The sequence below is a fragment of the Cryptomeria japonica genome, chromosome 5 (genome assembly GCF_030272615.1).
Source record: "Cryptomeria japonica chromosome 5, Sugi_1.0, whole genome shotgun sequence".
Lineage (NCBI taxonomy): Eukaryota > Viridiplantae > Streptophyta > Pinopsida > Cupressales > Cupressaceae > Cryptomeria > Cryptomeria japonica.
Genome location: NC_081409.1, coordinates 854,246,212 through 854,260,747, shown reverse-complemented (window position 1 = coordinate 854,260,747; position 14,536 = coordinate 854,246,212). Strand labels below are relative to the sequence as shown.

General features: G+C 37.5%; 1 protein-coding gene across 1 annotated transcript in view; it reads right to left on the bottom strand.

The window, feature by feature from the left end:
• Positions 1-1,534: 1,534 nt before the first annotated feature.
• Positions 1,535-14,536, bottom strand: part of LOC131876231 (pentatricopeptide repeat-containing protein At3g53360, mitochondrial-like) — a 116,626-nt gene continuing 103,624 nt past the window's right edge. The window contains exons 3-7 of the mRNA XM_059221110.1: positions 2,990-3,314; positions 2,235-2,462; positions 1,951-2,059; positions 1,789-1,864; positions 1,535-1,747 (exon numbers count right to left, since the gene is read on the bottom strand). Coding sequence (XP_059077093.1) covers positions 1,535-1,747; positions 1,789-1,864; positions 1,951-2,059; positions 2,235-2,462; positions 2,990-3,314 — 951 coding nt within the window. The remainder of the gene's footprint in view (positions 1,748-1,788; positions 1,865-1,950; positions 2,060-2,234; positions 2,463-2,989; positions 3,315-14,536) is intronic.

The window sequence follows — 14,536 nt, the reverse complement described above, 5'->3', positions numbered from 1 at the left end:
ACACTTGAAAAATTCATTACATATTTTAGGAGGTTGCTGAGTTTATAACTCGGCAAGGGTGCAAACTTCTCTAACAATACTATGTTTGCTTATAACCATAAGGTTGTTAAATGCATTTCCACAAGATAAAGAATTAAAGTTCACCATATTCTTTCCAAAAACTATTTTTCTTCATGACATTAGATTTCCACAATCCATAGTGTTGATTGTTGTTGTTTTTGGATTCAATTGTATGAGGGGTTTTACTCTCACACAATTGAATCCAAAAACATTAATAGTCAACTTTTTTTCTGCCAAGTCATTCATACAACCATATATGCAAATGATCATATCCCAACATTTTTAAGTTGACTAAACATATATTATTAGCCACATGACTTTGGAAAATCTAAACATTTGAATTGAACTCTCTATTATTACATTTTGACATGAAACAAGTATGGAAATTCAAGGTTCTTAATGTAGTTGTTATGTAGTTGCTATTAAGGATTGTAAACAACCATTATATGTATTATGTGGTATATGAAAATAAGTATTCCCTAACATTTTCTAGGTATGGTAGTAGTGCAAGATTATTCATTCCTATATTTTACTAAAACTTGTTTGGTTTGTCACAACTGAATAAAGTAGTCAGTTTGACCATATTAATTATAATATGCTTTTCAAGCCTATGGATGTCTTCCATGGTGTTTCTTTGAAATTCACGAATGCCTTTTGAAACTCTCTTTTTTAAACCAATTGTCACCCACACACTTATGAAAGAGTTATTTTTCTATCTCAACCACCTTTAACCAGGCTCTTATTAGTATTACCATACAAATCTTATAACGTACAATTATTTAACACTATGAACGTGAAATATAGAGCAACATTTTTATTTAATTAAAAGATATCTATAAATTTGCAAATCTATTAGTTATATCACCAAATAAAGAGACGTGAAACAACATTAGAAGTATCTTAACATAAATGAGATAAAATCTGCATATATAAAACTACATACTGAATCTTACAATGTATAATTCTGCATGTATAAAACTACATATTGAATCTTACAATGTATAATTTAATCTCAAACGATTACCACTTTTTACATAGGTAAAAGATAATACAATTAATGCAAATAAAAGAATTACACAAAATAACAATGATAATTAAGAGCCATTTCTACCAGTCAGGAATCTTTCCATTTGCTTGATGTGTTACTCACCTTCTTTCTACCCTGTTCCTCCAGTTTTCATTTCATACATATCCAGGTTTCATAAGAACAATTCAATGAAAAGCCCATATTATTATAAAACAGATCTTTGACAGATATTGTATATATGCAGCGATTCACAATGCTCTCTGTGCATCTAATTTTAGAAAGCCAGCAGCATGGTCTAGATTGCCTAATACTCAAAACAACACAGTTTTTTTTTTTCTGAAAGCTAAAAATAAAACCTTGTTCTGCTGACGATAAGTACATTACTGTAGTGCAAGCCTATTTTTCAGAATGCTTCATTTAGCATCACCAGTAATCTCTACAAGAACATTATCTCTGTTTAGAACCACAAAAATCGTCTGCATTTCTCACAACAATTTCTCTTGTAACAATGTTCAAGATAAATTTTGTTTCATTATGGCAATCATCATGTACCTGATTGTTCTTATCAACTTCAATAGTTGTTCCAAGGGGCGTGTGAAACAAATCAAATGCAGTTGCCAACTTTTCACCATGGTGACAGAAATAATTCGTTCTGCTCCTCTTCCACATCATTAAGTAAATGTTTTGAATCTGGAAATTACCCTGCCGCCTTCATTTCCCAAGCCAGTTTCTCTGACAATGCAAAAATCTTCTGTGTCTGTGGATTTGATCTGTCTCCTACACAAGAAGCATGTACCTTTTTATGGCCTTAAATCCAACTACATCCAGGGATCTTTTTAATGCCTTTCTCTTTCATCAATTGCCTTACCATTTGAACCTCAACCCACACGCCCACTTCGGCATAGATGTTTGAGAGAATAACATAAGTTGCATCATTTTGAGGATCCAAATCAAAAACCAGTTTCGCTTGATCTACAGGCACCAAGAAAACTCATCCACACAACCACAGGTTTGAATGGAATCTTAATAATAAAGTTTAGGGTGTCCTCAAGATAGTCAGCATGGGCAAGAAGGTCAACCATGCACACATAATTATCAACTCTAGGTGTAATAGAATAAGGGTTACTCATATGATTGAAATATTTACAGCCCTCAACCTGCACAATGGATCGATTTGTAAGGAAAGCACAGTGTGGAAGACGCTCTTCTAATGTCAATTTGCAGGGAAATAAAGTAAGTATGCAACTACGATATCTAACAAAATCCCTCTGTCCTTCATAATTCGATGGATTTTTATACGCTGTTCCAAAGCTTCCATTTCGGAGCAGGCATGCATGGACGACCCTGACAAAGGTTGTCAAATCTGTCTTTACACCTGCCAGTTGCATTTGCTTGAAAGTTTTTAAAGCATTTTCATAAAATCCATTTTACACATATCGTGTGATCATTGCATCCCATGAGACCACATTTCTGTGGGGCATTCTGTCAAACAATTCGCGTGCCTTGTCTATTCTTCTACATTTTATGTACATGTCTACCAGGGCAGTTGAAACTACATCTGACAAAAGTCCTTTATCCTCTACGCTTTTATAGATGTCCATACCCTGTTCCAAAGATCCTATTTTGGCGCAGGCAGGGAGGATGCTAGCGAAGGTTGTGGAATTTGGCTTTACACCCGCCAATTGCATTTCATTGAAAGTTTCAAATACCCTTCCAAAAGATCTGTTTTGTGTATATCCTGCAATCATGATATTCCACGAGACCATCTTTCTTTGAGACATTCTGTCAAACAGTTCGCATGCCTTGTTCATTCCTCCACATTTTGCGTAGGCGTCTACCAAGGCAGTCGCTACTACCTCTGACAAAAGTCGCCTATCCTTTATGCTTAGTGGATGTTCATACCCTGTCTTAAAGCTCCCAGTTTCGCACAAGCAGCGAGTATGCTGGAAAATGTAAACCTATCGGGTTGGAGACCTGTTTTCCACATACGGTGAAACAGAGTAACTGCCTGCTGAGGATACCCATATCGTCTGTACGCTGTAATAATTGTATTCCATGAGAATATATCTGGGTTTTTGATATGCTCAAATACATTACGGGCATCAACCAAACTTCCGCACTTGACATACATGAAAATAAGCTTATTATGAATAATTGTGTGAGTAGAAAATGCAAATTTCCTGTGAGCAACGAAAGACTGCACTTTCCTTCCTTGTGAAGGCGCATTCTACAGAATACAAGCCTGCAATAAGTCAAGATATGTAGAATGGCTTTCAGGGGAGTTGTATAGAGTAAGCAGAATGTGCAATGCCTCATTCAACTGGCCCTCTCTACATAATTCTCTGAGATTGAGATGAGTAGTGGATGCCAATGGCATTTTATGGTTCTGGTTATGGTGTCGAAATTGTGTAGTGTTCAAAATTATTGGTGCAGTTCATTCATGATGCTCACCACAATAAAACGGCTAACCCAATAAAACTCCACATGGCAGGAGAAGAACCATACTTTGCTCTGCAAACGGGCCGAGATAAACCAAAAAATATCTTCACTCCCATTGAGAAAAATAGCAGAGCTTCACCATGTAAAGAGATTATAAGCAGAATGCACTACACCTCCATCAACATAAGGAACAGTACATTTTTAAATGGTAAATGGAATTAAGAGCTGAAGTTATTGTTTGGAGTTTTGATATTAATTGATGTAATTATGTTGGTTATATTTTAATGAGATGTCTAAAAATATTAAATAATTAGAGCTTGTATCAAATAGAGGTGTAATGGTAATGTCGACAGTAATATATGGTAAAAGTTTTTTGAGTCTTAAATATAACATAAGATATTTGTATAGTGTTAGATGTGAACTATTATATTTCTCGAGATGGATACATTTAATACATTTGTCTTTAGAGGATAAAATCTACTCTTGTAGATGAGATTTCCCTGCAAGTTGGACACATTCTAAAGTAAGAGATGCATAGTTTAAGCTAGAATACAAACATGGAAAAATAAATTTTGTGACATATGTAAAAATGTAAAAAGTATAAAAGAGTTTTAGTTTGCAATTGTGTACCTTTTTCACTTAAAGAGATAGTTCGTTAAACCGGGCTTCTTCTTTCTTTCTCACAATCATACATGGGTTGTGTGTCGACTTAAGTTTTCACCTCAAAAATTGACTTGCAACTTGTTAGTCCATTATGAAAAATAAAAGCTATAGGAACTCAAGCTTCAACCAATGAAAATACATGAAATAAAGTAAATAAAATAAATTATATCTTCTTGGATTATGTCTCATTGTCTCCTAACCCCATTGTTCTTGGTTGTAGATGATTTTCTCTCAGACAAGCACTGGTAGCTTCCAACATGGCAAGTGTGGAATGGACTGATAGATGATATGCAAAAGCTATGTGATAATATGCTAAAATGCTATGAAAATGATTTATGCTAATTTGCTCAAAAACTCTAAAATGCTTAGACAAATGAACTCGTTGATGCAAAGATTAAGACTCCTAGTTAACTTAGACTATTGGACATTGTGCTCAAAATTCACTAGAACTCCTCTATTTATTTTTTGAGTGCATAAGCTTAGGTCGCAGATATCAACGGTCATGATTAAATCTTGCTTTTTTGGATGGCTATGAGGAAGAGGCTAAAGGTTGAGAGAAAGGGGGAAGGAAAAGACAAATATCACTCATCTAACCTTGACTGAGGGGAAGACTGAAAGAATCTAGGATTGGTTGGAGAATATTTAGGGATGGAGGGACAAGTGGAGATGGACTAGTGTTAGGTGGACAAAACCTCCTCCAAGAATATAGGAGTGTTGGAGCAAATATAGGGAGGTTTCAAAGATTATGTGGACGTACACATTTTATTTATGAATATGGGAGTTGGAGATAAGTGTCTCATAAATGATTTATTTTTATTTGATTTTATGGCTTTAAATTAGCCACATGATGGATGAATTGGCAAAGGTGGAGATGAAGGGTGAGTTGGAAAGTGGTAATTAAATAAATATGAAATTATTTAATAATGGAACTATATGATAGTGAATAGTGCACAAATATGATAAGGGATGATAATTAAATATTAAATATTTAATTATTTGGCTTAGAAGAAAGGGGGATAATGAATGAATTAATTAAATGTTTCAACTCAATTAATTAATAGAAGAATATTAAATACTGTAGACACCCAAAATTGTCTAGTCTAAGTAAATAAATATTTTATTTATTTAATTATCTAAGATTAATTCTTCTATTAATTAAATAAATCTTTATTTATTTAATTAATTCATTTATCCTCTTCTAGCCTTATTTCTCATTTAAATAAATACATTTATTTATTTAAATTATCCTTTTCCTAATTTAAATAAATATCTTATTTATTTAATTATCCCACTTCCTCTATTAATTAAATAAATCTTTATTTATTTAATTAATTCATTAACCTTTTCTACCTATGACACATGTCATTCATCTCTTAATTCCTACACTACCTACCCCTTTCATTATTTTATTATTTCTTTTACCTACCCTCTAATCATAGCCGACCTCCTTTTACACCTCTCAATCTTATCCCTCCATTTCATATAGTGTCTTCTATATAAGGAGATGCTTCCTTCATTATCAGACCCTAATGAGCTAATGAAAGATCTTAAGGACTTGACTACATTATGATCCTACTTGCAACCACATTCCGTTCTTTGTTGAGCTCTTGTGCATATAAAATCTGAGAGCAAATATATTGAGCAAGATCAATGGAGATAGGAAGAATGGAGATGAAAACCCTATTGGACATGTGATGGTATAATCTTTGTGATTTCGTTTGACTTGCATTATCTTAGGTAATCTTCATATGTTATGGTGGATCTTTGTTCTTGTTAGGCTAGGGTTTTGTGGTTGAATTCATTTAGCCTTTCAATATTGTTATTATTGTATCCATTTTAACCATAAACATTTTGGCACGCCCGGTGGGACTCTTGTCCCTTTTTGCATTTAACATCTTGTTGTAGATTTTGTATTTTGAAGTTACAGATCCGACGTTTTCGGCAGCATTTTGATATTTTCGCGTTTGCGCACTTTCGGATCGCGTTTTTGATTTTCTGGCGCGTCTGCGACCTCTAGAATCGCGTCTGTGTTATTGGAAATATTTTATTTTGCAGGTTCCAGGAAAGCGCGTTTGTGTTCTAAAGTCGCGTCTGTGATGTTTTTAGCGGCGTCTGTGTCCAGAGGGCGCGTCTGCGTTCTGTAGTCGCGTCTGTGCTTCACAGAACCGCGTCTGTGTCACCCAGTCGTGTTTGTGTTGAGGGTAACCGCGTCTGTGTTCACCAGTTCAAATTTTGGGTTTTTATTGATTCAGTTTTCGGATTTTGCATTTAGGGTTTCAGATCTAGTTTATTTTGAGCTAACATTTTCAGATCTAGCTAACAAAATTGTTGCAGCTTGTCTTGAAGGCTAAATCGTTTGGTTGAAGGCCCCTATTTTCACAAAGTCTTTTGGGTTTAAAATTTACTTAACTGGTGTGCTTGCAGGAAGGGGTAATCATTTGAAACAATCCAAACTACTAACAAATTTTTGTTGCAGGGCCTTAGCAAGGTTTTTTGGATTTTTGTTGTGTGTCTTATTTTCATAGACTAGTAAACACTTCAATTGGTGCACTAAAATTAAATCATTGTCTTTTGTGTCTTAAGCAATAGGCTCTTTTTGTTTAATCTTTAGAGGGCCTGTCTTCCCGTGTGGTCATTAGGACTACTAGTGAGAAGAGAACGACCCAAGTGGTAGCGAGGAAAACCCACCTCTTCCGAACCACTATAAATAAATGTATTCATGGTGAAAACTATGGATAACGTGTGCTGATTAGTTCATACCGACACTATGTCTCCCCATAAACTCGTTTGATCAAATTTATTTGATCAATTGTAGGGCATAACCCCTACCGGCTGGGAGCCTTTTGTATTTACAAAGCTGAAAGTGCCACGTGTATGGCCACACGAGTGGATGCCCTTACTAGCACCTTTTTGTTTTAGAAGCCCAAATCCTTCTAGTTGTTGGGGCAGGAGGTCGGACCTCTGGTAGCGGCCCACACACATGCGGTTCTTAGTAGAGATACAAAGTTCACCACGGGGAGTTTTTGTGGGGACTGATGCTTGGCTGACCCGAGAAGTGAGTGCCGAGGGTGGAGCCAGTGAGGTCAAGCATCTAAGTATCCGCTCTGAATAGCGTAGCCTCAGGGGTAAAACCCCATGTGGGACCAACAACTATTGTCTTGGCTAGCCATAAGAATTGTGCTTGACTTATGTTAAACATTCAAAACATTTAAGACCAAACAGCAAAACATTGTGTCTTTTGTGTCTTCAAGTGTATGCAAAAACATTTTTACATCAAACAACACACTTTTCTTGGAGTCATTTTGAGTCTAGACACTTGCAAACATTGAGTCCTCATCAACATTGTGTCCTCTTGTCACAAACAGTCAAACAGTCAAATTTGGTCACAACAAAACAACTTCACAGATTGGAAAAATTGCGCAAAATTTGCAGAAACGCGTCTATGTCGGGCATAATAGCATCTGTGTTGTTTAGCCACGTCTGTGAAGGATAGAATCGCGTCTGTGTTCCAACAGTAAACATTACACTTTGCAAAAAGTCTCAGAAATGCATCTGTGTTAAACAGAGCAACGTCTGTGTCGGGAAACCATGTCTGTGAGGTATACAGGTGCGTCTGTGTCCAGAATTGAAAAAACTGTTACACTCCAGCAAATAAACACAGTCAGTTTCGGAATTCTTGAGCTTCCTAGGTCATTTCTCTAGGGTTTCATTTAGCATTCAACCTGTCCTTGGGTCTCACAAAGTCCATCATTGCTTTACATCTCTCATTACATTCACAATTGTCTAAACTTGAGTCAAAAGGTCACTTGCTTGTCCTCATCATACTTTGTCAACACACTACATACAACAACATTTTGCTAAGTGTTCCCTCATCAAGGTTTCTTACCTTTGGGTCTCATTTGGTCTTACTTAGAGTCAAGGTCAACTTACCTTATCAAGAGAAACTATCCTCTCTTTGGAAGTCACACCTACTCTACTACATACATACTTGGTCTTACACTTTGGACATTGCAAGTACACCTCAGATTCATTTACATTCCATCCAACTCTTGGTCTTCCATACTTTTTCCATTTTTCATCTAGTCTCACACATCTCGGTCAATACCTAGTTCATGGTTGAAACCCGTCTTCAAAAATCTAGGTGAGAAACTAAAGACCCTCAAGAGTCTGCAAACATGAGTTCTTATGAGTATGATAATGATATCTTTTTCAATTCCGATCATACTACATTACCTGACATGGATGCCTATAGAAACATTCCAAATGTTGAGAACATGGACACTATAAACAACAATGCTACACACAATGACAATGTGGACAACTTTTTAGTACATTCAGCAGATGTGGAAGAATCCATTATGATTCCCCATTTCAATCGATTGGCTGAGGAAATAATGAGGAGGGATAGACAATACTTCTTACAAATGATGGCACAAAGTGGAGCCAAGATACCTCATGATTTTGACATGTCTCAAATAATGGAACATAGACCTTTGCAACAACCTCAGTCCAATATGGATCAAAGGAGACCTAATAGTGGAGGAAATAGAGGACCACACATGGTACCTGAATCACCATCAGCTTTGCTTCAAAAACCAGAGGTCCCACATACACATGGTCAAACATATGATACTTACCTTCGTAGACCATTATGGAAGTCTTATGTAGACAGATATGCTCAATCACATACTAATGCTAAGGATAAACCACCAAAGCAATTGGATGTTCAAAGGCATGCTCAAATTTTGGACACAAGGAAACCTCATGTCAAATTTGGGGGCAACACAATAGAACATGACATGCCTGTAGAATATGGTATACATGCGCAAAATAGATATGGTGCTCCTCAACATGAATCTATACCAAGTGGCCCATATACATAGCATTACTATAGACCTCCTCCATATGAACATGTGTATGATCAATATCATCCATATATGCAACATGCTCCTCCTCCAATTGGTGTCTCAAGCATGGGGTATGGTCCAAGAAGTCGATCTCCACCTAAGAGCAATTTGGAACAACAAATCAGGGACTTACAAAAGAAAATAACTCCATCTTCACTCTTATCTCCCCTAACTTCGAAGACATTAACGACCTTCCCCTTGTTCACCACCAACTCATTGACTGGGATCATGAAGGACCTGCACAGTTTGATACATTCCAAAATGATGAAGCTTTTATTGACTATCTGGGCATACGAGATGATCTTCCCCATGGAGATCATAAAGCAGGATACACTATAGAACTCAATAGCATGGCATATTTTGGTGAGGGTGTTGGACCTTCCAGTCGCAAAAATGTGAAAATAAGAACAAATCAAGGGTCTTATGGTGAAAACCACATTGTGGCGCTGTCTGACCCCAAAAAAGTAAAAAGAAAGGACGTATCTGAGGGCGAAAACCTCTTTGAGGCACCCGAAGATGGAAGGCTCGACATTCTCCCAACATCATATGAGGAAAAGTCATCCATGTTGGTAGAGGAGACTATCAAAACAAACATTGGTACAGAAGAGGTTCCACACAACATATTCCTAGCTCAATCATTGACAGAGTCCGAAAGGTCAAAATTCATAAGTTTCTTCAAAGAATGACAAATCAACTTTGCTTGGTCATACGCTAATATGCCTGGATTAGATCTGGATTTGGTAATGCATCATTTGACAGTCAAACCGGGGGCAAAACCAGTGAAACAGAAATTGAGAAAAATGCATCCACAAGTGGCATTACTAGTCAAAGCAGAACTTGAGAAGTTATTGGATGTCGGATTCATACGCCCAATCGATTATCCCGAATGGATCTCCAACTTGGTACCTATTAGCAAACCAGAACGCAGCATCAAAATATGTATAGATTTCAGAGACATCAACAAAGCTTGTCCAAAGGATGACTTCCCATTGCCAAATATTGACTTGATTGTTGATCTCACAGCAGGTCATGAAATGTTATCATTGATGGATGGATTCTCTGGTTATAATCAAATAAGGATTGCACCCGAGGATCAACACAAAACATCATTTACTTGTCCATGGGGAACTTTCTGCTAGAATGTCATGCCTTTCGGGCTAAAGAATGCAGGTGCTACATATCAAAGAGCCATGACTACTATCTTTCATGATCTCATGCACATAACCGTGGAAGATTATGTTGACGATCTCTTGGGCAAATCAATAGACAAAAAGACACATTTGGATATACTTTCAGTCGTCTTTGATCGGTTGGAAAAATACAAAGTAAGATTAAACCCCAAGAAATGTGTCTTTGGAGTAACCTCCGAGAAGCTCCTAGGATTCATTGTATCCAAAAGAGGAATTGAAGCTGATCCAGCAAAAGTCAAGGCCATCTTGGAAATGCAACCACCAAGAAATATCAGTCAACTTCGATCCTTACAGGGCAGACTCCAGCCCATCCGAAGATTCATAGCTCAACTGGCAGATAAGTGCAATCCTTTTCAACACCTGCTACATAAAAACATCAAATTCAGCTGGGATGATAACTGTCAACAGGCTTTCCAGACACTCAAAGATTATCTTCTAAATCCGCCAGTTCTGATGCCACTAGTTCCAGATCAACCACTGTTACTATACATATCAGCTACTCCAACAGCACTGGGGGCACTCTTAGCACAACAAATTGCTGAGGGCAAGGAAAAAGCAGTATACTATATCAGTCGCACATTGGTGGGATACGAGCTAAACTACACACCAATTGAGCGTGCATGTCTCGCCGTGGTCTTTGCTTCGCAGAAATTATGACATTACATGCTCACTCATAAGACTAAGTTAGTTGCAAGGATAGACCCATTGAAATACCTCCTCAATAAAGAAACACTTACTGGGCGACTGGCCAAATGGGTAATGATCCTAAGTGAATTCGACATCGAGTATGTGGACAGAAAAGCAATAAAAGGACAAGCCATCGCAGATCAATTAGCAGATGCTCCCATGATAGATGATGTTCCTCTAAGTTCCGAATTTCCAGATGAATCCATTTTGACAATGTCACATGCAAAGCCATGGCAACTGTACTTCGACGGCTCATACACATAGCATGGGTAGGAGCTGGCATCCTCTTTATAACTCCTCAAGGAGATTCTATACCAAAATCATACCGCTTATCATTTCCTTGCACTAACAATATAGCGGAATATGAGGCATTAACAACAGGATTACGAATTGCAGTTCAATGGAAGATCCAGGAGCTTCGTGTTTTTGGGGACTCCCAACTTGTCATTCGTCAAGAAATTGATGATTACCAAACAAAAGATGAAAAATTAATGCCTTATAAACAAATGGTGGATGACCTGAAACAACACTTCACAAAGATAGACTTTGAGCAGATACCAAGGGAACAGAATCATGTCGCAGATGCCATGGCTACAATTGCTTCCCTGATTGATTTACCTCCAAACGAGACCTGCTATGAGTTCTTGGTGGATAACCTTTTGGTCCCTTCATATGAGATCATGCCTACTGAGACGATATGCATTGTCGGTCCCAAGTCCCAGTTATATGATTCCATTTTCATATACCTACATGACAATACTTTATCTCCTGATCTATCAAATAACCAACGTCGCACTTTCATTCGCCAATCCTCTCGATATGTCATTTTAGCTGATATCCTATACCGGCGAGGTCTAGATGGCACTCTTCTTAGATGTTTAGAAAGTGACGAAGCTCAGATTGCATTACAGGAAGTTCATGAAGGGATATGTGGTCCACATGCTAGTGGTCCTACCTTGGCCAAGAAACTCATCAGGACTGGATATTACTGGCCCAATATGGAGAAAGACTCATATCAGTTTGTCAAGAAATGTAAGCAATGCCAAATTCATGGAGACCTCATACATGCGCCAGCGCAAGAACTTCAACCACTTGCGTCTCCTTGGCCCTTTTGTCTGTGGGGACTCGATCTCATAGGCAAGATTCACCCTCCTTCTTCCAATGGTCATAAATTCATTATCACTGCCATAAAGTATTTTACAAAATGGATTGAAGCCGTGCCTCTCACACAAGTTACTGGAAAACAAATTGCTACATTCATCCTTAACTATATCATTTGCCGATATGGCATTCCTGTTTCCATTATCACTGATAACGGGCGTCCCTTCAAAAATTAGGATGTTCATGAACTCTGTGACCGCTTTCATATTTCCCATCATTTCTCCACACCATATTACCCCCAAGGTAATGGCCAGGCTGAGGCGTCTAACAAAACAATCCTTAAAATCCTAAAGAAGACAGTCGACGATGCTGGTCGTAATTGGCATATCCAACTTAATCCTGCACTTTGGGCCTACCACACAAGTGTCCGCACACGTACAGGAGCTACACCCTATTCACTTGTCTATGGCGCTAAAGCTATCTTGCCTATTGAGGTCGAGCTACCTTCTTTACGGGTTTCTTTGCAAGACATCATTAGTGATGAAGACTATAGGGTCTCTCGCTTACAAGAACTGGAACTACTGGATGAATGAAGACAAACTGCTTTTAATCATCTCAAAGCTTACCAACAACGAATGAGTCACAGCTACAATCACAAGGTCAAGCCTCGCACATTTGAGGTAGGGGATTTAGTTCTCAGAGAAAATCCTAAAAATCAACAAGACAGAGAGAAGAAAGGCAAGTTCGAACCAAACTGGCTTGGTCCCTACATTATTACAGCAGCATATGGATCTGGTGCATATCAGCTCTCAACTACAGAAGGTGAACCTTTGGAGGATCCTATCAACAACATGCACCTTCGCAGGTTTTACACATAGCTCTTCAGAGTATCCTAATTCAAAAATACAAAAAAATCAAAAAATTCAAAAATACAAAAAAATCAAAAAATTCAAAAATACAAAAAAAAATAAAATTCAAAAATACAAAAAAAATAACAAAAAAACATAAAAATCGTTACTTGGTGAAAACCTGGCAAACAGGCGCCTTGTGACACAAAAAACATTGAAAAAAAAAAAAAAAAGTAAAGAGAAATAATTTCGTCCAACGGTGAAAACCACTTCGGTGGTGCCCTGGGCAAGTACCATGGTGAAAAATGGGTAACCAGCGCCATGCGTAGAGACATTGCTCCTCCCTCCTTCAGGATTCACTTTCATCCTTTCACTTTGCACACACTCACAACCTATTCGTTCATAATAAACTTACCCATTCCCATAATGGCTTATTATTGATCTACCCAAGATTGGTTAGCCATTCATAATAAACCTCCCTTTTCACTCCCTTTCCATCCATAATAAATCAGATCCTATCTGTGGCTAAGGCAAAATCCTACGTCTAGTGATGGGTGTGGAACTGAGAACATCACATGTTTCGAGGAGTACAATTTTTTCTAGCTTCCTTCAGTCTATCCGTGCACAATCCGTAATAAAGCAACATTTGCATCACAAATCCGCAATAAAGTTCCGTCTTCTTCGCAATAAAGTATCAATTTCATGGATTAAGTCAGTTTCAGATGAGACACAGCAGCAACAATGGGCTTCAACAAATCAAATCTTTCAACAGACTCAAACAACATTATGGTTCAGTGCTATCTATCCTTTTTGTGAAAGTAAACATTGTGACCACAATCAAATAAGACTTATACAAGTGACAAGAGACACTAAACTTGAGGACTACAGTGAATGTTTGTGTCGAGTCTTGGTTTTCTTTTGATTTTATCTTTTGGTGACATGTCTTTTAGCTTTTCCAGGATGTCTCTGACTAGAGATTCTATCTCCAGGATGTCTTTGACTAGAAAGGCGAGGATGGGGTATTGTCACCTATTTGTATTTGCTGTCTGTGGATTGTCTCTTAGTAATGCTATGACTTGTCCAAGGATATGAGGACACTATGAGTCTAGTGTGAACTGGGGCATTCCTTGTTTGTGACTATTTTATCTCCATGCAAACAGGTACAATGACTTTCTGGGTCGAACATATGCCTCGATTGTCATAACCTACTTGCCATAATAAAGCTCAATGATGATAACACACAAGAAACTCTTTCACTTTTATATCTTCTGTCTTTCATCCCCCTTTCTTGATTGACTTCCATCGTCCTTCTCGAGTCCGTGTAGCCTGCTATCACATGACTAAGTATAATGACACACCAAAAACATTTGCATTTCATAGAGTCACACCTGCATTACCACATATAAGCATTTCATACATACATATAGATATCACAATTGCATCACATCCTGCACACAACACCTGTTAGCACAATTTACATTTTGCATTATCATATTAATTTGCATTACATACATTCACATTTGCATCATGCATAACATATTAAAAACATAAAAGAACAAAAATATGGCATTTCATCATGTCAATATTTGCATCCATAGCATAAAACATACATCA